The sequence below is a fragment of the Ipomoea triloba genome, chromosome 8, assembly GCF_003576645.1.
Source record: "Ipomoea triloba cultivar NCNSP0323 chromosome 8, ASM357664v1".
In the NCBI taxonomy this organism is placed as follows: Eukaryota; Viridiplantae; Streptophyta; class Magnoliopsida; order Solanales; family Convolvulaceae; genus Ipomoea; species Ipomoea triloba.
The window spans coordinates 20280289-20306429 of record NC_044923.1 but is presented as its reverse complement, the minus strand read 5'-3'; the positions used below and the strand labels follow the sequence as shown (position 1 = coordinate 20306429).

General features: G+C 37.2%; 1 protein-coding gene across 1 annotated transcript; it reads right to left on the bottom strand.

Moving 5' to 3' along the window:
• Positions 1-8507: 8507 nt before the first annotated feature.
• On the bottom strand, positions 8508-9753 carry LOC116027104. Its single transcript, XM_031268530.1, has 2 exons — positions 8592-9753; positions 8508-8515 (listed from the first exon to the last, which is right to left on the bottom strand). Exons 1-2 carry the CDS (start codon positions 9751-9753, stop codon positions 8508-8510), a joined length of 1170 nt encoding a protein of 389 aa, XP_031124390.1.
• Positions 9754-26141: the final 16388 nt, after the last annotated feature.

The following is a 26141-nucleotide window of genomic DNA, read 5'->3' as shown; positions in this document are numbered from 1 at the left end:
TTGAAGAGTTTTTACCTTGGAGAGTGTTTTCGCTCATGGGGTAGATCAAAATGAAGTGGGGAAGGGCATTTAAAGACTTTTTCCGCAAAATTTTCCGCCCCCATCTGGTGCCCGTCCACGCCATCCCCACGCGTGGAGGCTAGGCGTGGACCCCTACTGGAATCGGTCCACGCCAACTCCACGCATGGGAGTTCGGCGTGGAACCATTCTGGAAATGATCTACGCCCTCCCCACGCGTGGGAGGGGCGTTGACTCCTTCCTTGAGTTCCACTTTGATTGTTTCTCATTTGCTATTTTTGATGACTCCTTGATGTTTTTGTGGTCAAATCATGCTTCCAAATCACGTAACTTGCGTTGTTAGCTCAAACGGGGCCATTCTAAAAAAAGAAATTGCAACTAAACAAGGAAAAACAAAACGAAAAACAAGAATAAAAATTCTAACATCTAAGGGATAACGTTGGAAATGCCTCCCAAGCGCGCCACGTTTAACGTCTCTAGCTAAACGCGGTGTACCCTATCCTTCGAAGCACACCGATTTAGGGACCTTGCCAAGCGTCCCGTGCACTTTGGCTTCAAGGTATGCCCTAAGATGAGGAATATCCTTGAATTCACAAACAAGTAGAAAGGCAACAAATGATATGGTTTGACAAAAATAAGCATTGCAACCTACCCTCAATTTCTCAAAGATAGTTTGCATTTCTCCTTTCTCCTCTATTTCTATGCCACCCCTAAAGGTTTCCTCATTGAGAGCATACTTTTGAACAATTATTGTGTCACATCCCTCTTCTACTCCACCCAAAGTTTTCAATTCCCCCTCTATAAAGGCGTCAAAAGTGACATCCTTCTTGGTAAGCATATTATCTTTCTTTTCAATTTCAATTGTTACCTCATCCTCTCCATCAGTATTCTCACACTCCTCAAACCCATTGTCGCATGAATATAATGACACATTATCCTCCTCACTCGTCAAATCCCCACTACACATAGTAATGGAATCATCCTCCCATAAGGAGTCATCCTCACAAGGGCCGCAAGTAGTTTCTACAAGAATTTGAGCATTAAGAATTTCAAGGTTCGTATTGCAAGAGAGATTAAGAATTTTACCTTGTGTCGGATCTTCATCTTCCCACACGACCTCGATGTCTTCGTCATCCTCACTCTCATTTTCATACTCATTTTGATCCTTCAACTTAAGAGTTGAAATCTCTTCAAGCACTGGAGTCTCACTCTCCACTCCTCTTTCTTTTACACTCACCTCTCCACACTCGTTCTTTAGCTTAGTTCCACATTCTCTCTTTGGTTCGGTTCCAAGCATCGGGAGATCATCCATAGTGGGGTAGGCATGGCGGGATGAAATTCTCTTCATGAATTCCTCCGTCATGGCTAGCATTTTCGTTTCAATGTCGTCCAATTGAAGTCCTTCCTCCCGGAGAGTAGCAAGATAGTCTTTCATTTCGCTCTTGATTTCGGCCATTAGCTTAGTCGTATCCTCCTTAGCCACTTGCATGAACATTTTCACTTTCTCTTTGAGAATCTTGATATCATCATTGTCCGGTGAAGGTTCATCACAAGGTGGTCTTTCATAGGAGTTAATATGGTTGAAATATGGAAAATGAGGTGGTGTTTCTTGGAAATAGGTAGCATCATATCTATCATGGAACTGTAGTGGAGGCGGGTAGCAAATTTTTGGATGAGAGGTGGAATGTAAACATGGTTCATGGGTGTAATTTGATTGAGGATTATCACAAGGTAGAGGACCACTTTTCGTGGGGATGATGGCCTTCGGTGGCAATTCACACCTCGGGTCAATCTCCCTCATCACTTGTAACAATCGGTTATTGATATTCTCCGCTATATGGCTCAATGACTCCTCTCCTACATGGGATGTTGGATTTTCAATTCTCTCTCGACTATGCACATAGGAGCTGATGTATGGTTGAGGTTCATAGATAGAATAAGGATTTGGATATGGATATGGAGATGGGGTGTAACATTAGGGTGCTGGTGGGTAAAAATAAGGATATGGATGGTAATGGAGATGATGTTCAAAGGTTTGGGGGGACATAGTTCTAAAAGATTGTCCTCCATGGTATGGATAACCATGGGAATTCATGTAAGCACTCATTGGTAAGCTCCTAGATGATTTTCAACACAATTTCATGCACTAAGCTTAGCCAAACAACAATTCTTTGTGTAACACCCCCAGATTTTCCATCATACTAAAAGGCATAATTAATCATAATTACTAATTTCCCAAAACGGAAGCGCATAAAATCCAGAGGTGCTACTCCACACCTAAGTTTATTACAACTTAGATGCTAAGGTAGTCTTTACATCTACTATCCTTATTAATACATACTATTACTGCCTTACATCCCAGTAATATACAACTCAAAAACCATAGTGATCTCTATCATCAAGAGTAGATCCATTTTCTCTTCTATCGCTCTCGGATATCAAGATCTATTCCATACCTGAAATTCATTTGGAAAACAGAATTAGCACATAGTGCTAAGTAATCCCTACTCCACCGTGTAAAATCATGGTTTTGGAAAATAGTTTTATTCTTTGTTTTCGAAAAACAGTTCATTTCACATGATAACCCATTTTCAACAAGATTTCTCATATAAGAGATATTCATTTCCTCATTATTGTTTCAAAGAAAATATGTGCCAATAATCACAATTTCCACCTGTATACACAATATCATACTCATAATCATACCCATACTCATACTCGTACTCATAATCATATAAACATTTAAATAGAAATAACCAACTTTTACCATAATAACGTTAAAGATATTCCGATTAACACCACAATTTCCTTCTCGTTTCCACCACCTCACCACAACCTAGTTATTCCAACTAGGGGAAGCAGATCTAGGACCTTTAGTGTGCACACCCCTTGTCGGGATTCCAAGCCCGCAGGTTAGTCACTAGCTCTAGTAACCCTGGATCTGTTTCTACAAGGTTACTCAACGTGGTTAACACCAATCACTTCAGGGCCCAATGTTTGTGAATCCATTGTGAATGTTAAAAGGAATAGTCTCCAACCTCACACCATAATTTCATTTTATCTCATTCTTTACTTTCTCACATAACACACTTTAAATAGTATAAACCTACCTTCGTGTATGGTGTTGTCTCTCAAAACATTTTGCTCAACACATTTCCCATCATCACACTACACATATGTATATATGCATTTAACATAACATTTTCCACATTTATGCATACTCACATAAAGTACACATACCGCACATATATACAGAGATACAACCTTTATTTAATTATACATATATACTCATATATGTACATATATATATATAGTTTAAACACACACACATCACACGTGTATATATATATATATATACTACACACATAAATATATATACTACACGTATATACATAGGTTTCATATACATAATACCACCTCCTTATAAGAAAATTTCAGCTTGGCGCAGTCTGAAAGATTGAGCCGGTAAAGATAGTTCCCGAACTCTTTTTCACTTGAAATTTTTATGGTAGAACCCTAACTCATAGTACTTGATGTCCATAAAAAGTTTTGGTCATTTTGGTTCACGAATTAACACAGAAAATTCCATTTTTGCCCTTGGCAGTGTGCTGTCCGGAATTTTCTTCTCTCTGGACCAGTTTTGGAAAATAATTCGGAAACCATACTTATACTACTCCAAAAATTATGAAATTTTATATGTAGGTTCTACACTTATAGAACTACATGTATAAAAAAATATTGGATCAAAATACTTTACCGATTTTTCCCAGAAATTCTCGGAAGTTACAGCCAGAAATCTGTCTTAGTTTCTTGTCAATATTTTCACAAGTGTAATAATAATATTACACGTATATATGTATATATATAAGATTCTACATATATACAAGTCTTCTTCATATATTCACCACAACATATCATACCCATATCTACACATATACTCATGCTATACCACAATCACACCAAATTTCATCTACTAAAATCTTTATATCCATACTTTATCAAGAAATTCATGAATATCATGGTGGAAAAAGGTTTTGGTGGACATAAAGATTACCTTATCTTCTTGAAAATGTTACTAACTTCCTCTAGATGCTCACTCTTCCACTTCCTTTGGTTCTTCTACACAATCCATAAATTATCCACAACATACATAATATTAGATCCTTGAGAACACTAACTATACTAAAATAATCAGTAAAATAGGATTTTCTTACCTCAAAATTTTCCTACAAATCCTAGGAAGTATATAACATCATAACCACATATTTTAAGAAAACTATACTTGGATTCAAGATCTAGGACGGAGGACAAAACTTTTGAACCGATTAAAATAGAAATTTACCGAACAAAGATGATCTTGATATGGAAAACCCTAGTTGTTGAAGCTTGAACTCAAGAATGAAGATGAAATATTCTCTCTTGTTTTCCTCTTGGAAATTTCGAATTTTTGAGGGGAAAATGGATAAAATTGAAGACTTAAGCTAGTTATATCAACTCTAAAATAATATAATAATAATACATGGTGAAAATTAGTGACATGTGTCACTTTCTAGTGGTAAGTAGAATAAATATCTTAGCTTATACTGACCGGGATTGAAACAGATGAATTCTCAGTAGAAAATAATCTAAATCCAAAAATTTTGAAACCAAAAATTTTATCTCAAACTAAACCTCAAAATTGGGCTAAGTTCGGTACACCGCGAAATTTAGCGATGTACGATCAAAATAAATTTTCGCTACTATGAGCTGATTTAATTAAATAGGAAATTCAAGAATAATAGTATGGTGTCTAATAATTCATTTCCTAGGACAAACGGGTCCGAACACAAGCTTCCAAAAATTTTACGGTTCGTGACCGGTACGTACGATCGCAGCGTATTGGGAATATTTATTAAAATAATAATGTTAGGAAAATACGGGGTATTACACTCTACCCCCCTTAGAAAGAGTTTCGTCCTCGAAACTAAGGTTATCGTTATTTCAGAGACAAAAGTTTAGCTGGAAAGGAAAGGGGTTGGATTTGATAAAGAAAGAAAGAGAGACGACGACTATTTCCCAAATACTAAACTCCCCATTTTAATAACGAGCACACCTAGGTTATCTTTTACCTTGCTCAAATAAAGTTGGATATCGTTTTCTCATTTCCTCTTCCAACTCCCATGTGGCTTCTTCCACCAAATGGTTTGACCATAACACTTTTACCATCTTTATGGACTTTCTGCGGGTATCTCGGGTCTTAGTATCCAAGATTTTTACCGGTTTCTCTTCATATGATAAGTTCTCATCCAAAGTCACAACCTATAAGAATTATAATATACTCATTATAACATAACTTTGACAACCTTTATAGTTTAATCCAAAGATCTTATTTACCTCAGGTTGAAGTACATGCGATGCATCATGTACGTACTTCCTTAATTGAGACACATGAAATACGTTATGAACTCGATCTAGCACCGCAGGTAGCGCCAATCGGTAAGCTAATTTCCCAATTCTTTCAAGGACTTCATACGGTCCAATATATCTCGGACTCAACTTTCCTTTCTTCCCGAATCTCATTATTCCTTTTGTAGGAGATATTTTCAGCAATACCTTATCACCTTCTTGAAATTCAACCGATTGCCTTCTTAAATCAGCATAAGACTTTTGTCGGTCCTGTGCAGTTTTCATCCTTTCTTGGATCAACTTGACCTTTTCTGTCATATCTTGAAGATATTCAGGTCCTAGTATCACAGGGTTGACTAGATCTTCCCAACATAGAGGGCTTCTACACTTCTGTCCATATAAAGCTTCATACGGTGACATTTGGATACTTGCATGATAACTATTATTGTAAGAAAACTCAATTAGATCCAAATGTTCATCCCATGATCCTTGAAAATCCAATGCACAAGCCCTTAACATATCTTCCAGAGTTTGTATAGTCCTCTCAGTTTGCCCATCCGTCATAGGATGAAAAGCAGTACTAAGTTTCAACGTTGTACCCATAGCTGCTTGTAAAGCTTGCCAGAATTTAGATAGGAATCGGGAATCTCTGTCAGAGACTATATCCTTAGGTACTCCATGGTATTTAACAACTTGGTTTACATAAGATTTTGCCAATTGAGTCATGGTCCACGTGTCTTTCATGGCAATAAACCTTGCTGTTTTGGTAAGCCTGTCCACTACTACCCATATTTTATCTTTCCCTGACCTTGTCAAGGGTAATCCCCCCACGAAGTCCATAGAAATAGAATCCCATTTGCCACCGGGTGTCTCCAATGGTTGCACCAATCCCTTAGGTTTACATCTTTCAGCTTTGACCTTTTGGCAGTTTAAACATTTACTCACGAATTCTGCCACTTCCTTCTTCATGTTAGGCCACCAAAAATGTTTCTTGATATCTTTATACAACTTGACTCCCCCAGGATGTACTGAATAAGGGGTATTGTGTCCTTCTTCTAGAATTTGCTGCTTGATCTCTGTACATGCCTTTGGAATACACCATCGACCATTATAGCGCAGGCTTCCGTCATTGTATAGTACAAATGGTCCTTTCTTTCCATCAACCAATTCAGTCTTTACTTTGTTCAACTCTAGATCCTTAAGTTGTTCTTTCTTTATTTCTTCAAACATGTTGGGAATAATTCTCATGTGGTATAACTCAATTTCAGCTTTGGTCCCACCTTGCTCTCTTACCTCCAAATTTAGTCTTTGAAATTCCTTGCATAAGTCATCTGGTAGTACCCAAATAGTATTAAGAGTATGACTCGTCTTCCTACTCAAAGCATCTGCTACTACATTTGCCTTTCCTTCATGATACTTGATTACCAAGTCATAGTCCTTAATGAATTCCAACCACCTCCTCTGCCTCATGTTCAATTCTTTTTGAGTAAAGATATACTTTAAGCTCTTATGGTCTGTGAAGATCTTGCACTGCACTCCATAAAGATAATGTCTCCAAATCTTTAAAGCAAACACAACTGCTGCTAATTCCAAGTCATGGGTGGGATAATTTATCTCATGTTTCTTTAATTGTCTTGATGCGTATGCCACCACTCTCCCATTTTGCATTAGCACACACCCAAGACCTTTCTTTGATGCATCACTATATATTTCAAATCCCTCAGTTCCTGATGGTAAAGTCAATACAGGAGCAGTGGTTAACTTTTCCTTTAACTTCTGGAAAGCCTTCTCACAACTTTCTTCCCAACGGAATACAGTAGTCTTCCTCATGAGATTTGTGATAGGTTGGGCTATTCGAGAAAAATTTGGCACAAACCTTCGATAATACCCTGCTAATCCCAGAAAACTTCGGACCTCAGTAACTGTCGTAGGAGTAGGCCAATTCATCACAGCTTGAATTTTAGCTGGATCTACCGAGATTCCTTCCTTAGTCACGATATGGCCTAGAAATGCCACACTATCCTTCCAGAAATCACACTTAGACAACTTGGCATATAATTGATTTTCCCTTAGTGTTTGCAACACGATCCGAAGATGATCCTCATGTTCTTTCGGATTCTGGGAGTAGACTAAAATGTCATCGATGAATACAATGACAAACTCATCCAAGTAAGGTCTAAACACCCTATTCATGAGATCCATGAATACTGCTGGTGCATTTGTTAACCCAAATGGCATCACCGTAAACTCATAGTGGCCGTACCTTGTCCGAAAGGCTGTCTTAGATATATCTTTCTCAGCCACTCTCACTTGATGATATCCCGACCTTAAATCTATCTTTGAGAAAGTACCAGCCTCCTTTAATTGATCGAACAGATCATCAATCCGAGGGAGTGGGTACTTATTCTTAACAGTCACCCGGTTCAACTCTCGGTAGTCAACGCAGAGTCGCAACCCCCCATCCTTCTTTTTCACGAACAATACTGGAGCTCCCCATGGCGATACACTCGGGCGAATGTATCCCTTATCTAGCAAGTCTTGAAGCTGCTCCTTCAACTCTTGTAATTCTATTGGGGCCATTCGGTACGGGGTCTTTGAAATAGGAGTAGTGCCCGGTACCAGATCAATGGTGAACTCTACTTCCCGTTCTGGAGGGAAGCCTGGAATCTCATCAGGGAATAGGTCAGGAAACTCCCTTACGACAGGGATTTGCTCAATTCCCTTCTTATCCACATTCAAATCTTCCACCATGCATAAGAACACTTCACACCTTTTTCCCACATACTTCCTCATCTTGGCCATCGATACTAATCTCACATCGGGCTGACTTGCAGCTCCCTTATAGGACACACGTTTTCCTTTTGGGCTCCTCAGTACCAATTTTTGTTTGCTACAACAGATCTGAGCCCTATACTTTCCTAACCAATCCATCCCTAATATTATATCAAAGTCGTCTAATCCAAACTGTATTAAGGTACAAGGGAAACTTTCCCCTTCTATGCTTATAGGTATGTTCTCAAAGATATTACTACAGGTCACCACCTTCCCCGATGCAAGGTTCACTTTAAATTGTACTTGGGAACTAGGTACTAACTTCAATTTCTCTACAAACCTTGAGGATATAAAAGAATGAGATGCTCCAGAGTCAAATAATACATAAGCAGGTATATCACGAAGCGGAAAAGTACCTGCCACCACATCGCTCACATCCGCCTGAGCTTTACTCATCACAAAGATCCTCCCTTGCTGGGGTCCACTCCTGCTAGTTGGTGCCTTGCTGGTGCTCTCAGTGTTACTATTTGCCATGTTCCCTCCATTCCTAGCCTTCACTTGTATTCCAGATTGTTGGGTCTTTTCTTGACTCTGGCTAGGACGGAATGACCCTTCCCTCCTGCTAGTTTGACATTCAAATGAGCGATGGCCCTTCTTCCCACAATTGAAGCATTCTACCGGCATCCCTATACAATCGACACCGGGATGATCCTTCCCACATCTTTTACAGTAGAAATGCCTCTCCTTCATCCATCCTCTACTAGTCATCCCCGTACTTTGAGTTGGAAAATCCCTCCTAGGTCTGGGAATCCCACTTCTTTGGTAATCCCGAATAGCCTCTCCTTGACTCATCTTAGAGTTCTTCTCTCCCCCTCTGCTACTACCTTCAAATTTCCTCTTACCCTTCTCACGAACCTCCTTCTGCATCTGTTGGACTCGATAATGTTTGGCAGCCCGGTTATAAGCCTCTCCAAGAGTCTGACACTCAAACACACAAACGGCTTTTTGAGTCTCAAAATTTAATCCATTTACAAACTTCCTAGCCCTGCTTGGCTCATCCGGGGCTAAGGCAGGGGCAAATCGTGCCAGCTCAAGATACTTAGCATAGTAGTCCTGAACAGATGTCGTCCCTTGACGTAGATGTAGAAATTCCTCGTACTTAGCGGACTTAACATGCTCGGGATAAAAATGATCCCGCATTCGAGCTTTAAGGTCAGTCCATTGAAATTCTCCTTGTTGTTGATACATGGGTCCCATCATACTCCACCAGTTGTCAGCTTCTTGCTGGAAATAGAATGTAGCTATCTCCACCCTCCTTTCTTCAGGACATTCTACAGCCTCAAACATTTTGTCGAAAGTCCTTATCCAATCTTCTAACACTAGTGGATCTTCCTTACCAGTGAAGAATGGAGGACGATGCCCAGCTATGATCTTAGCCACATCTGGCCCTCCCCGTTGATTATTGAGAAGCGCATTTCCCAAAGTTTGAGTCAGTTGGGTCAACTGCTGCAAATTCTGCGCTAGCAGTTCCTCGGTAGGAGTTCCACGAGGTTCTGGTCTCCTTCCAGGCGGAGCCATTATAAACTACTGCAGAATCAATACGAAGTTCAGACAAGCACAAATCACTATCTAACTTACACAGGTGTACACCAAATCGGGTGCAATAGTGCCAGTTCTAAGTATCAAACATAATCTTAACAAAGTAAAATAATATCACACCCTCACCACGAGTCCTAAAAAAAATTTCCTCCCTAGAATTTCATCTTTACCTTCTTAAGATCCAATACTTATTTCTTAAAGTTCCACCCTAAAGTTCATGCCTAGGTCTCAACCTAGGGCTCTGATACCAACTGTAACACCCCCAGATTTTCCATCATACTAAAAGGCATAATTAATCATAATTACTAATTTCCCAAAACGGAAGCGCATAAAATCCAGAGGTGCTACTCCACACCTAAGTTTATTACAACTTAGATGCTAAGGTAGTCTTTACATCTACTATCCTTATTAATACATACTATTACTGCCTTACATCCCAGTAATATACAACTCAAAAACCATAGTGATTTCTATCATCAAGAGTAGATCCATTTTCTCTTCTATCGCTCTCGGATATCAAGATCTATTCCATACCTGAAATTCATTTGGAAAACAGAATTAGCACATAGTGCTAAGTAATCCCTACTCCACCGTGTAAAATCATGGTTTTGGAAAATAGTTTTATTCTTTGTTTTCGAAAAACAGTTCATTTCACATGATAACCCATTTTCAACAAGATTTCTCATATAAGAGATATTCATTTCCTCATTATTGTTTCAAAGAAAATATGTGCCAATAATCACAATTTCCACCTGTATACACAATATCATACTCATAATCATACCCATACTCATACTCGTACTCATAATCATATAAACATTTAAATAGAAATAACCAGCTTTTACCATAATAACGTTAAAGATATTCCGATTAACACCACAATTTCCTTCTCGTTTCCACCACCTCACCACAACCTAGTTATTCCAACTAGGGGAAGCAGATCTAGGACCTTTAGTGTGCACACCCCTTGTCGGGATTCCAAGCCCGCAGGTTAGTCACTAGCTCTAGTAACCCTGGATCTGTTTCTACAAGGTTACTCAACGTGGTTAACACCAATCACTTCAGGGCCCAATGTTTGTGAATCCATTGTGAATGTTAAAAGGAATAGTCTCCAACCTCACACCATAATTTCATTTTATCTCATTCTTTACTTTCTCACATAACACACTTTAAATAGTATAAACCTACCTTCGTGTATGGTGTTGTCTCTCAAAACATTTTGCTCAACACATTTCCCATCATCACACTACACATATGTATATATGCATTTAACATAACATTTTCCACATTTATGCATACTCACATAAAGTACACATACCGCACATATATACAGAGATACAACCTTTATTTAATTATACATATATACTCATATATGTACATATATATATATAGTTTAAACACACACACATCACACGTGTATATATATATATATATACTACACACATAAATATATATACTACACGTATATACATAGGTTTCATATACATAATACCACCTCCTTATAAGAAAATTTCAGCTTGGCGCAGTCTGAAAGATTGAGCCGGTAAAGATAGTTCCCGAACTCTTTTTCACTTGAAATTTTTATGGTAGAACCCTAACTCATAGTACTTGATGTCCATAAAAAGTTTTGGTCATTTTGGTTCACGAATTAACACAGAAAATTCCATTTTTGCCCTTGGCAGTGTGCTGTCCGGAATTTTCTTCTCTCTGGACCAGTTTTGGAAAATAATTCGGAAACCATACTTATACTACTCCAAAAATTATGAAATTTTATATGTAGGTTCTACACTTATAAAACTACATGTATAAAAAAATATTGGATCAAAATACTTTACCGATTTTTCCCAGAAATTCTCGGAAGTTACAGCCAGAAATCTGTCTTAGTTTCTTGTCAATATTTTCACAAGTGTAATAATAATATTACACGTATATATGTATATATATAAGATTCTACATATTTATACAAGTCTTCTTCATATATTCACCACAACATATCATACCCATATCTACACATATACTCTTGCTATACCACAATCACACCAAATTTCATCTACTAAAATCTTTATATCCATACTTTATCAAGAAATTCATGAATATCATGGTGGAAAAAGGTTTTGGTGGACATAAAGATTACCTTATCTTCTTGAAAATGTTACTAACTTCCTCTAGATGCTCACTCTTCCACTTCCTTTGGTTCTTCTACACAATCCATAAATTATCCACAACATACATAATATTAGATCCTTGAGAACACTAACTATACTAAAATAATCAGTAAAATAGGATTTTCTTACCTCAAAATTTTCCTACAAATCCTAGGAAGTATATAACATCATAACCACATATTTTAAGAAAACTATACTTGGATTCAAGATCTAGGACGGAGGACAAAACTTTTGAACCGATTAAAATAGAAATTTACCGAACAAAGATGATCTTGATATGGAAAACCCTAGTTGTTGAAGCTTGAACTCAAGAATGAAGATGAAATATTCTCTCTTGTTTTCCTCTTGGAAATTTCGAATTTTTGAGGGGAAAATGGATAAAATTGAAGACTTAAGCTAGTTATATCAACTCTAAAATAATATAATAATAATACATGGTGAAAATTAGTGACATGTGTCACTTTCTAGTGGTAAGTAGAATAAATATCTTAGCTTATACTGACCGGGATTGAAACAGATGAATTCTCAGTAGAAAATAATCTAAATCCAAAAATTTTGAAACCAAAAATTTTATCTCAAACTAAACCTCAAAATTGGGCTAAGTTCGGTACACCGCGAAATTTAGCGATGTACGATCAAAATAAATTTTCGCTACTATGAGCTGATTTAATTAAATAGGAAATTCAAGAATAATAGTATGGTGTCTAATAATTCATTTCCTAGGACAAACGGGTCCGAACACAAGCTTCCAAAAATTTTACGGTTCGTGACCGGTACGTACGATCGCAGCGTATTGGGAATATTTATTAAAATAATAATGTTAGGAAAATACGGGGTATTACACTCTACCCCCCTTAGAAAGAGTTTCGTCCTCGAAACTAAGGTTATCGTTATTTCAGAGACAAAAGTTTAGCTGGAAAGGAAAGGGGTTGGATTTGATAAAGAAAGAAAGAGAGACGACGACTATTTCCCAAATACTAAACTCCCCATTTTAATAACGAGCACACCTAGGTTATCTTTTACCTTGCTCAAATAAAGTTGGATATCGTTTTCTCATTTCCTCTTCCAACTCCCATGTGGCTTCTTCCACCAAATGGTTTGACCATAACACTTTTACCATCTTTATGGACTTTCTGCGGGTATCTCGGGTCTTAGTATCCAAGATTTTTACCGGTTTCTCTTCATATGATAAGTTCTCATCCAAAGTCACAACCTATAAGAATTATAATATACTCATTATAACATAACTTTGACAACCTTTATAGTTTAATCCAAAGATCTTATTTACCTCAGGTTGAAGTACATGCGATGCATCATGTACGTACTTCCTTAATTGAGACACATGAAATACGTTATGAACTCGATCTAGCACCGCAGGTAGCGCCAATCGGTAAGCTAATTTCCCAATTCTTTCAAGGACTTCATACGGTCCAATATATCTCGGACTCAACTTTCCTTTCTTCCCGAATCTCATTATTCCTTTTGTAGGAGATATTTTCAGCAATACCTTATCACCTTCTTGAAATTCAACCGATTGCCTTCTTAAATCAGCATAAGACTTTTGTCGGTCCTGTGCAGTTTTCATCCTTTCTTGGATCAACTTGACCTTTTCTGTCATATCTTGAAGATATTCAGGTCCTAGTATCACAGGGTTGACTAGATCTTCCCAACATAGAGGGCTTCTACACTTCTGTCCATATAAAGCTTCATACGGTGACATTTGGATACTTGCATGATAACTATTATTGTAAGAAAACTCAATTAGATGCAAATGTTCATCCCATGATCCTTGAAAATCCAATGCACAAGCCCTTAACATATCTTCCAGAGTTTGTATAGTCCTCTCAGTTTGCCCATCCGTCATAGGATGAAAAGCAGTACTAAGTTTCAACGTTGTACCCATAGCTGCTTGTAAAGCTTGCCAGAATTTAGATAGGAATCGGGAATCTCTGTCAGAGACTATATCCTTAGGTACTCCATGGTATTTAACAACTTGGTTTACATAAGATTTTGCCAATTGAGTCATGGTCCACGTGTCTTTCATGGCAATAAACCTTGCTGTTTTGGTAAGCCTGTCCACTACTACCCATATTTTATCTTTCCCTGACCTTGTCAAGGGTAATCCCCCCACGAAGTCCATAGAAATAGAATCCCATTTGCCACCGGGTGTCTCCAATGGTTGCACCAATCCCTTAGGTTTACATCTTTCAGCTTTGACCTTTTGGCAGTTTAAACATTTACTCACGAATTCTGCCACTTCCTTCTTCATGTTAGGCCACCAAAAATGTTTCTTGATATCTTTATACAACTTGACTCCCCCAGGATGTACTGAATAAGGGGTATTGTGTCCTTCTTCTAGAATTTGCTGCTTGATCTCTGTACATGCCTTTGGAATACACCATCGACCATTATAGCGCAGGCTTCCGTCATTGTATAGTACAAATGGTCCTTTCTTTCCATCAACCAATTCAGTCTTTACTTTGTTCAACTCTAGATCCTTAAGTTGTTCTTTCTTTATTTCTTCAAACATGTTGGGAATAATTCTCATGTGGTATAACTCAATTTCAGCTTTGGTCCCACCTTGCTCTCTTACCTCCAAATTTAGTCTTTGAAATTCCTTGCATAAGTCATCTGGTAGTACCCAAATAGTATTAAGAGTATGACTCGTCTTCCTACTCAAAGCATCTGCTACTACATTTGCCTTTCCTTCATGATACTTGATTACCAAGTCATAGTCCTTAATGAATTCCAACCACCTCCTCTGCCTCATGTTCAATTCTTTTTGAGTAAAGATATACTTTAAGCTCTTATGGTCTGTGAAGATCTTGCACTGCACTCCATAAAGATAATGTCTCCAAATCTTTAAAGCAAACACAACTGCTGCTAATTCCAAGTCATGGGTGGGATAATTTATCTCATGTTTCTTTAATTGTCTTGATGCGTATGCCACCACTCTCCCATTTTGCATTAGCACACACCCAAGACCTTTCTTTGATGCATCACTATATATTTCAAATCCCTCAGTTCCTGATGGTAAAGTCAATATAGGAGCAGTGGTTAACTTTTCCTTTAACTTCTGGAAAGCCTTCTCACAACTTTCTTCCCAACGGAATACAGTAGTCTTCCTCATGAGATTTGTGATAGGTTGGGCTATTCGAGAAAAATTTGGCACAAACCTTCGATAATACCCTGCTAATCTCAGAAAACTTCGGACCTCAGTAACTGTCGTAGGAGTAGGCCAATTCATCACAGCTTGAATTTTAGCTGGATCTACCGAGATTCCTTCCTTAGTCACGATATGGCCTAGAAATGCCACACTATCCTTCCAGAAATCACACTTAGACAACTTGGCATATAATTGATTTTCCCTTAGTGTTTGCAACACGATCCGAAGATGATCCTCATGTTCTTTCGGATTCTGGGAGTAGACTAAAATGTCATCGATGAATACAATGACAAACTCATCCAAGTAAGGTCTAAACACCCTATTCATGAGATCCATGAATACTGCTGGTGCATTTGTTAACCCAAATGGCATCACCGTAAACTCATAGTGGCCGTACCTTGTCCGAAAGGCTGTCTTAGATATATCTTTCTCAGCCACTCTCACTTGATGATATCCCGACCTTAAATCTATCTTTGAGAAAGTACCAGCCTCCTTTAATTGATCGAACAGATCATCAATCCAAGGGAGTGGGTACTTATTCTTAACAGTCACCCGGTTCAACTCTCGGTAGTCAACGCAGAGTCGCAACCCCCCATCCTTCTTTTTCACGAACAATACTGGAGCTCCCCATGGCGATACACTCGGGTGAATGTATCCCTTATCTAGCAAGTCTTGAAGCTGCTCCTTCAACTCTTGTAATTCTATTGGGGCCATTCGGTACGGGGTCTTTGAAATAGGAGTAGTGCCCGGTACCAGATCAATGGTGAACTCTACTTCCCGTTCTGGAGGGAAGCCTGGAATCTCATCAGGGAATAGGTCAGGAAACTCCCTTACGACAGGGATTTGCTCAATTCCCTTCTTATCCACATTCAAATCTTCCACCATGCATAAGAACACTTCACACCTTTTTCCCACATACTTCCTCATCTTGGCCATCGATACTAATCTCACATCGGGCTGACTTGCAGCTCCCTTATAGGACACACGTTTTCCTTTTGGGCTCCTCAGTACCAATTTTTGTTTGCTACAACAGATCTGAGCCCTATACTTTCCTAACCAATCCATCCCTAATATTATATCAAAGTCGTCTAATCCAAACTGTATTAAGGTACAAGGGAAACTTTCCCCTTCTATGCTTATAGGTATGTTCTCAAAGATATTACTACAGGTCACCACCTTCCCCGATGCAAGGTTCACTTTAAATTGTACTTGGGAACTAGGTACTAACTTCAATTTCTCTACAAACCTTGAGGATATAAAAGAATGAGATGCTCCAGAGTCAAATAATACATAAGCAGGTATATCACGAAGCGGAAAAGTACCTGCCACCACATCGCTCACATCCGCCTGAGCTTTACTCATCACAAAGATCCTCCCTTGCTGGGGTCCACTCCTGCTAGTTGGTGCCTTGCTGGTGCTCTCAGTGTTACTATTTGCCATGTTCCCTCCATTCCTAGCCTTCACTTGTATTCCAGATTGTTGGGTCTTTTCTTGACTCTGGCTAGGACGGAATGACCCTTCCCTCCTGCTAGTTTGACATTCAAATGAGCGATGGCCCTTCTTCCCACAATTGAAGCATTCTACCGGCATCCCTATACAATCGACACCGGGATGATCCTTCCCACATCTTTTACAGTAGAAATGCCTCTCCTTCATCCATCCTCTACTAGTCATCCCCGTACTTTGAGTTGGAAAATCCCTCCTAGGTCTGGGAATCCCACTTCTTTGGTAATCCCGAATAGCCTCTCCTTGACTCATCTTAGAGTTCTTCTCTCCCCCTCTGCTACTACCTTCAAATTTCCTCTTACCCTTCTCACGAACCTCCTTCTGCATCTGTTGGACTCGATAATGTTTGGCAGCCCGGTTATAAGCCTCTCCAAGAGTCTGACACTCAAACACACAAACGGCTTTTTGAGTCTCAAAATTTAATCCATTTACAAACTTCCTAGCCCTGCTTGGCTCATCCGGGGCTAAGGCAGGGGCAAATCGTGCCAGCTCAAGATACTTAGCATAGTAGTCCTGAACAGATGTCGTCCCTTGACGTAGATGTAGAAATTCCTCGTACTTAGCGGACTTAACATGCTCGGGATAAAAATGATCCCGCATTCGAGCTTTAAGGTCAGTCCATTGAAATTCTCCTTGTTGTTGATACATGGGTCCCATCATACTCCACCAGTTGTCAGCTTCTTGCTGGAAATAGAATGTAGCTATCTCCACCCTCCTTTCTTCAGGACATTCTACAGCCTCAAACATTTTGTCGAAAGTCCTTATCCAATCTTCTAACACTAGTAGATCTTCCTTACCAGTGAAGAATGGAGGACGATGCCCAGCTATGATCTTAGCCACATCTGGCCCTCCCCGTTGATTATTGAGAAGCGCATTTCCCAAAGTTTGAGTCAGTTGGGTCAACTGCTGCAAATTCTGCGCTAGCAGTTCCTCGGTAGGAGTTCCACGAGGTTCTGGTCTCCTTCCAGGCGGAGCCATTATAAACTACTGCAGAATCAATACGAAGTTCAGACAAGCACAAATCACTATCTAACTTACACAGGTGTACACCAAATCGGGTGCAATAGTGCCAGTTCTAAGTATCAAACATAATCTTAACAAAGTAAAATAATATCACACCCTCACCACGAGTCCTAAAAAAAATTTCCTCCCTAGAATTTCATCTTTACCTTCTTAAGATCCAATACTTATTTCTTAAAGTTCCACCCTAAAGTTCATGCCTAGGTCTCAACCTAGGGCTCTGATACCAACTGTAACACCCCCAGATTTTCCATCATACTAAAAGGCATAATTAATCATAATTACTAATTTCCCAAAACGGAAGCGCATAAAATCCAGAGGTGCTACTCCACACCTAAGTTTATTACAACTTAGATGCTAAGGTAGTCTTTACATCTACTATCCTTATTAATACATACTATTACTGCCTTACATCCCAGTAATATACAACTCAAAAACCATAGTGATTTCTATCATCAAGAGTAGATCCATTTTCTCTTCTATCGCTCTCGGATATCAAGATCTATTCCATACCTGAAATTCATTTGGAAAACAGAATTAGCACATAGTGCTAAGTAATCCCTACTCCACCGTGTAAAATCATGGTTTTGGAAAATAGTTTTATTCTTTGTTTTCGAAAAACAGTTCATTTCACATGATAACCCATTTTCAACAAGATTTCTCATATAAGAGATATTCATTTCCTCATTATTGTTTCAAAGAAAATATGTGCCAATAATCACAATTTCCACCTGTATACACAATATCATACTCATAATCATACCCATACTCATACTCGTACTCATAATCATATAAACATTTAAATAGAAATAACCAGCTTTTACCATAATAACGTTAAAGATATTCCGATTAACACCACAATTTCCTTCTCGTTTCCACCACCTCACCACAACCTAGTTATTCCAACTAGGGGAAGCAGATCTAGGACCTTTAGTGTGCACACCCCTTGTCGGGATTCCAAGCCCGCAGGTTAGTCACTAGCTCTAGTAACCCTGGATCTGTTTCTACAAGGTTACTCAACGTGGTTAACACCAATCACTTCAGGGCCCAATGTTTGTGAATCCATTGTGAATGTTAAAAGGAATAGTCTCCAACCTCACACCATAATTTCATTTTATCTCATTCTTTACTTTCTCACATAACACACTTTAAATAGTATAAACCTACCTTCGTGTATGGTGTTGTCTCTCAAAACATTTTGCTCAACACATTTCCCATCATCACACTACACATATGTATATATGCATTTAACATAACATTTTCCACATTTATGCATACTCACATAAAGTACACATACCGCACATATATACAGAGATACAACCTTTATTTAATTATACATATATACTCATATATGTACATATATATATATAGTTTAAACACACACACATCACACGTGTATATATATATATATATACTACACACATAAATATATATACTACACGTATATACATAGGTTTCATATACATAATACCACCTCCTTATAAGAAAATTTCAGCTTGGCGCAGTCTGAAAGATTGAGCCGGTAAAGATAGTTCCCGAACTCTTTTTCACTTGAAATTTTTATGGTAGAACCCTAACTCATAGTACTTGATGTCCATAAAAAGTTTTGGTCATTTTGGTTCACGAATTAACACAGAAAATTCCATTTTTGCCCTTGGCAGTGTGCTGTCCGGAATTTTCTTCTCTCTGGACCAGTTTTGGAAAATAATTCGGAAACCATACTTATACTACTCCAAAAATTATGAAATTTTATATGTAGGTTCTACACTTATAAAACTACATGTATAAAAAAATATTGGATCAAAATACTTTACCGATTTTTCCCAGAAATTCTCGGAAGTTACAGCCAGAAATCTGTCTTAGTTTCTTGTCAATATTTTCACAAGTGTAATAATAATATTACACGTATATATGTATATATATAAGATTCTACATATTTATACAAGTCTTCTTCATATATTCACCACAACATATCATACCCATATCTACACATATACTCATGCTATACCACAATCACACCAAATTTCATCTACTAAAATCTTTATATCCATACTTTATCAAGAAATTCATGAATATCATGGTGGAAAAAGGTTTTGGTGGACATAAAGATTACCTTATCTTCTTGAAAATGTTACTAACTTCCTCTAGATGCTCACTCTTCCACTTCCTTTGGTTCTTCTACACAATCCATAAATTATCCACAACATACATAATATTAGATCCTTGAGAACACTAACTATACTAAAATAATCAGTAAAATAGGATTTTCTTACCTCAAAATTTTCCTACAAATCCTAGGAAGTATATAACATCATAACCACATATTTTAAGAAAACTATACTTGGATTCAAGATCTAGGACGGAGGACAAAACTTTTGAACCGATTAAAATAGAAATTTACCGAACAAAGATGATCTTGATATGGAAAACCCTAGTTGTTGAAGCTTGAACTCAAGAATGAAGATGAAATATTCTCTCTTGTTTTCCTCTTGGAAATTTCGAATTTTTGAGGGGAAAATGGATAAAATTGAAGACTTAAGCTAGTTATATCAACTCTAAAATAATATAATAATAATACATGGTGAAAATTAGTGACATGTGTCACTTTCTAGTGGTAAGTAGAATAAATATCTTAGCTTATACTGACCGGGATTGAAACAGATGAATTCTCAGTAGAAAATAATCTAAATCCAAAAATTTTGAAACCAAAAATTTTATCTCAAACTAAACCTCAAAATTGGGCTAAGTTCGGTACACCGCGAAATTTAGCGATGTACGATCAAAATAAATTTTCGCTACTATGAGCTGATTTAATTAAATAGGAAATTCAAGAATAATAGTATGGTGTCTAATAATTCATTTCCTAGGACAAACGGGTCCGAACACAAGCTTCCAAAAATTTTACGGTTCGTGACCGGTACGTACGATCGCAGCGTATTGGGAATATTTATTAAAATAATAATGTTAGGAAAATACGGGGTATTACACTTTGCAACTAAAAGTAGTTACAAGTGAGCACAAGGTATGCAAGACAAATAAGCTCACTTCTCCAAGTCAATTAACAAAGATAAGAAAAGAAAAATAAGCAAAAAGAAGGCAATTCAAAAACTCTTAACAATCAACTCCAATTCCCAAATGTCAAACACAATTCAAATATCGTTTGCCATCCCCGGCAACGGCGCCATTTTGATGTAAGTATTTTGCAGTGAGTAAATGAAAGTGGTAAAATGAGGAAGAAGTTCCCCGAGTGTCGTGTTCTCAAGGATGACAAATTGGAATAGAATTACGTGTGGGCATTTAGGCTGTTAAGAGGCAAGAGTTACATAAATTGCTAGAAAACAAAAGAATCATAAGGGGAAAAGGGGAAGCAAGGAGAACTAAGGAAAACAATGAAAATAAACGGGAGATCAAATGCCTTAGCTAGATCTTGCGGTTGATCCTACTACGGGGATTCTAGACAATGTGACTCGGGCTCGATCAATGGAGCCCAGGGTACCATCACCGGGTGGCGTCACACTCCGGATTTCAAATTCCTCATTCGGATGAGGCATTCTATCGAATACTTGGTCTACCACTCCTCCCGAGCCTCATCCTCTCGGATTGAGGGCGGCGATATGGTTAATTAGGACTCATGTGGATCCACTATCGCGCAATCCACACTTCCCTTCAATCTACTATCTACCCCGGCCGAAAATAGAAGCAAATCAAGACAAGCATCAACCACACAAGACAATAGAACCCTAATTCATCATGTCTACAATCAATGGAATAATTTCAATAAATCAATCACAATAGCTAGGTTGGGGCATCCAATCCCCTAAACTAAACTAGCCAAACATAATCAAAATCATAAAATCAAAGCAAAAGATAACCAACAACCAAATCAAATGGAAATTGCAATGAAATTAAAGAAAGGAAAAGTAGAGTAGAGATACCAATCTATTGCAAGAATTCTATTACATCTTCATCTTCAATTCCTACAATCTAGCTAGATCTATTCCCTAAGCTAAAGAAATCTAGAACTAAATATTTTGGGGAATTTCTCCCAAAGGAGAGAAAGAAAAGAAAATAAGATCTAAACTAGAATTGGGATCTCCTAAAAAATGTTGAGGATTCACTTAAATAGTCTTCATCAGCCAAATCTCGATTTTGCCCTTAATGGTCACATCCACGCCAGCTCCACGCGTGGAAGCTTAGCGTGGAACCACACTAGAATTGTTCCACGCCAACTCCAAGCGCGGGAGAGGCTTGGACCCTCTTGTACCTGCTTTATTTCTTCGTTTGTTCCTTCCTTTGGCTTCGGGTCTTGTTTTGTCCTGCGGGAATGGCTTCGAAACACAACACAAAGTGGAATTTGCAAGAATTATCACATCCGAACTTATTGTACATGAATTGATACAAAAGAGTGTAAAAACATTGCAGTTAAGTCCTCAAACCGACACTAAAACCCGACTACTTTTGGCGCTTATCAAAATGTCAACAATCATAGCCAAGAATCTCCCAAGCTCAATATGGAATACTTGACAAACATGATGATGGTCGATAGAGAGTGACAAGCACCAAGAGGCTATGGTGACCGAGGTAAACTTGGTTGGTTCGAACCAAATAGAGTGGTTCATTAATACCGACGCGACCCAACATATGTGTTCCAACTGTGAATTGTTTACTACATTCAAGACGACTAATGGTGATAAGGTATGGATGAGGAATTTTGCTTAGTCAGTTGTGGAAGGTATGTGCAAGGTAGTTCTCAAGATGACCTCTGGGAAAGAGCTAACTTTGAAATATGTTTTGTACAAGCCGGAGTTATGGAATAACTTGATTTATGGTTCATTGTTGAACAAGAACGACTTTCGTATGGTTTTCGAGTCAAACAAGGTTGTTTTGTCTAAATCTGGAATGTATGTAGGCAAGGTTATGTACTAGATGAATTTTTAAGCTCGATGTGATAATTGTGTACATAACCATTGCCTACATGCATTTCATATTTAGACAAAACAACCTTGCTTGACTCGAAAAATATAATGCAAGTATGCAACATTTCTTTTCTACCTAAAATATTAAAAATGAAAACAAGAGAATCAAAGAAATGTAACTCTCAAATAAAATTAAAATATACCAATTAGAATGTTAATTTTAAAATGTCACAAAGTTTAATTGACCCGTTTGATAAGACTAATAGTTCGAGATTTTAAGATTAGGGTTAAAAATTTTAAATTATAACAAATCATAAACCTAATAACCTGATTGGACTAGCCGGAAACCAGTGGGAGAGCCTTATTATATTTTTAATCCTTAATACCCAATTTTTTTGTACAATAAAAATGAAGAAAGCTAACATTAATTAGCATTTGATCTTGTGTGATATCATTTTACATGAATTTTATAATATTTTTACGAAAATATAAAATTTAAAGTTTACGGTAAAGATGGCAAACTATATCCACACAGCTATGGCCAAAGACCTTGTGGCATCCGGTGTCCCGATTAATACTCCCACATGGATGATGGGAACGGGTTCGAGCCTCAGTGGAGTAAACTGTTGACTTGTTGTGCTTCAGTAGGTTGAGAAAGTAGCTATGAACAGATACTACATTGTAACAGAGTCAATAGTAGAATAATATACCTTATGAGTTCGAATAATGAAACTTCTAGAATAAGATATTGTATATTATATGTTAAAATAATAAACATTATGAATTATGGACTTATCGTAGCCCACACAATAACTATTGGGTAAAGATATGACAGCCAATCTTGATTGTCAGTTGTGAACAAAGGAGTGTGAATGTGTGATGATAAACGGCGCAGATGAGCTCATGAGTCATGAGCATCCTGCATCTCTCTCGTTGGTTGCATCCACATGCCAAATTCCCACCGAAATTTAAATAAATGGAGCCATGTGCATACTGCAAACATCGTTATGCATACTCATATAATAGCTGTATATAAAACAATATACATATTACATAATAATAATAATAATAATAATAATAATAATAATAATGTTATACTTAATTGGGTCAAAGTATATTCTTGCATTATATATATACTACCTGATTTAACTAGTATATAAAATCTTTCTACTTTAATTTTAATCATTTTAGTTTATACTCCGTATATTTTAACATTATGATAAATTAAGAGCAAAAATTAACAATATTAATTTAATCATTAATTTTTTTAATGTGTTACTAACGTTAATATTGTCGTTTTAAAATGTGTTGGCGTCACCATTTTCATTTGGAAAATATATCTACTCCCACTTCTTACTCCCAACTTTTAGGGGGTGTTTGGTTGGATGTAATTTGGGTGTAGTTGAATTGCAATTCCGTGGATGTCAAAATTACACTGTTTGGTTGGAGAGAATTGTAATTCCTTCTAAATGTTAAATTGAAATTCATGAGATACCCCCGTGAATTGCAATTCGGTGTTCAAGAGGGCAAAATTGATAGTGTAAAGACAATTTTGTCCCTCTAATAATACCCTTTGTCTTCTTTTTTTTTTTTATATCCTTATTTTTTTGATAAAACCCTTTGTCTTTTTTTTAATACCCTTTTTTGATAATACCCTTTGTCTTTTTTTTTTAATACCATTTTTCTGAAAATACCCTTTTCTTTTTTTTATACCCTTTTATGAAAATATCATTGCAAAAAAAGAATTTGAAGATGTTTTGACAAATTATTATTATTATTATTATTATTATTATTATTATTACATAAGGGCATTTTAGTCATTGTATCACTTATTTCCTTTCAATTCCCTGTAATCCTATTCATGCATACCAAACACTGTAATTTGAATTCATACTTAATTCCCACTTCATTCTTTTCCCACCAAATTACGATTCATTCCCCCCCTAATTCCTTCCTTCAAACCAAACGTCATGTTACTCCCTCTCACAAATCTTTGATGTAGACACTTTTCCTAAGACCCACATGATGAAAATATCATATCATTAGTTTGCCATATCATGGAGTAAAAGTGATGGAGTAGAATTTGTGAGTACATGTAGTAGAACTCTTTTCATTTATCTATATTATAACAGTAATTTTAAGACTTTGTCGTTGAGCGGCATAACACTAAAATAGTCCAATTAAGATTATTAATAGTAATTTGGTCACCTTCCATGTTTGCTCTCGCTCTTCTTCCGCCCCGACCACCGTCGTAGTTCCGTCCGCCTCCGACCACCGCCACAGATCTTCTTCTTCCGTTTTCTCTCCCTTTGAATAAAATAATAGTAGGTAGGTATTGGGGTTTGTGTTGGTAGTCTTAAACTCCCAACCCTACTTTCACTTTACCCACTTTTTTTTTCTCTATTATTGTGTTTTCTCTCGTTAGTTTCACGAGCATTTTTCCTCTCGTTACTTTCACGAGCTTTTCATTTTCATTAGCATAAATCGTTTAGTTTGGTTTCGACAAGTGTTGATCTTATCCTGGGCGAGCAAAAAAGAATGATGACGAAGACCCGGATCTTTGAAGAAGCTTTAAGCTCCCTGAAGGAACATAGCTTCATAGTTATGAAACAGTCTGCGATTCAAGTTTTCTATAGCATAGTTAGAAAAGTTGTTTCTATGTCTGACTGTAAGGAGTGGTTTACCATTTCATTGATAATTTATGTCGCAATTGGGGGATTTTTTTTTTTGTTTGAGTTTTTCGCACTTTGGTCAATAGAATAACAGGTCAACAATGTAAATGTTCATTTAAACCCTGCTTGAAAGGAGTTTTTTTTTTCGGCGAGAAATTGACGAAAAATTCGTCGAAAGGACCATTTTTGCAACAAAAATAATAGTCGTGGACCGAAATTGCAAGGTTTAAAAGTCATGAATTAATCTTGATACTGTCATTATAGTCGTGGGACTAAAAGTGCAAAAAACTCACAAATTTATTGATATGGTAATAAGACTTTCCTTTAAAAATAACAAAAGATTCCATGAGTGAAGACTGAAGAGAACCTAACATGTCTAAATTTTCTTTCTATTTTTTATGAAATTACAATTCGTAATGGAGAACTTAGGAATATCAATTAATCAAAATGGTGGAATTGAAATTCATGGAAAAACATTTCATCTCTATCAAACTATGAAATTTTAACTTTTAACATTTTTAAATTTAAGAGGAAATGAATTGCTATTTCCCTCCCTACCAAATAGGGTATTAGAGTGTATTTTAAAAAGTTATTACCATTACTATTTTAGTCACATTGCTCTTTCAATTACTATTTTAAGGATGAGTCTCATGTGAAACCATATCATAGGTCTATATCCGTGAGACAGATTGTGTCAAAATGAAAAAGTAATACTTAACGAAATATACTTTTAAATAAGTGGTTGAACAATTAGTCGTGAGATGGTTTCATAGGAAATTTTGTCCTATTTCAATTGAATTGCCCACCCAATGTTACTCACTCATGATAAATGCTAAATAAACATAATTCAAAAATAAATGTGACCAATTAAAATTAAGCACTTGTGAATAATAATCGAAGCTATTTAACGTTTCTGTCTAAA

Excerpts from the sequence above, each read along its gene's own strand:
- LOC116027104 (XM_031268530.1), bottom strand. The coding sequence starts at position 9,753 with ATGGCTCCGCCTGGAAGGAGACCAGAACCTCGTGGAACTCCTACCGAG.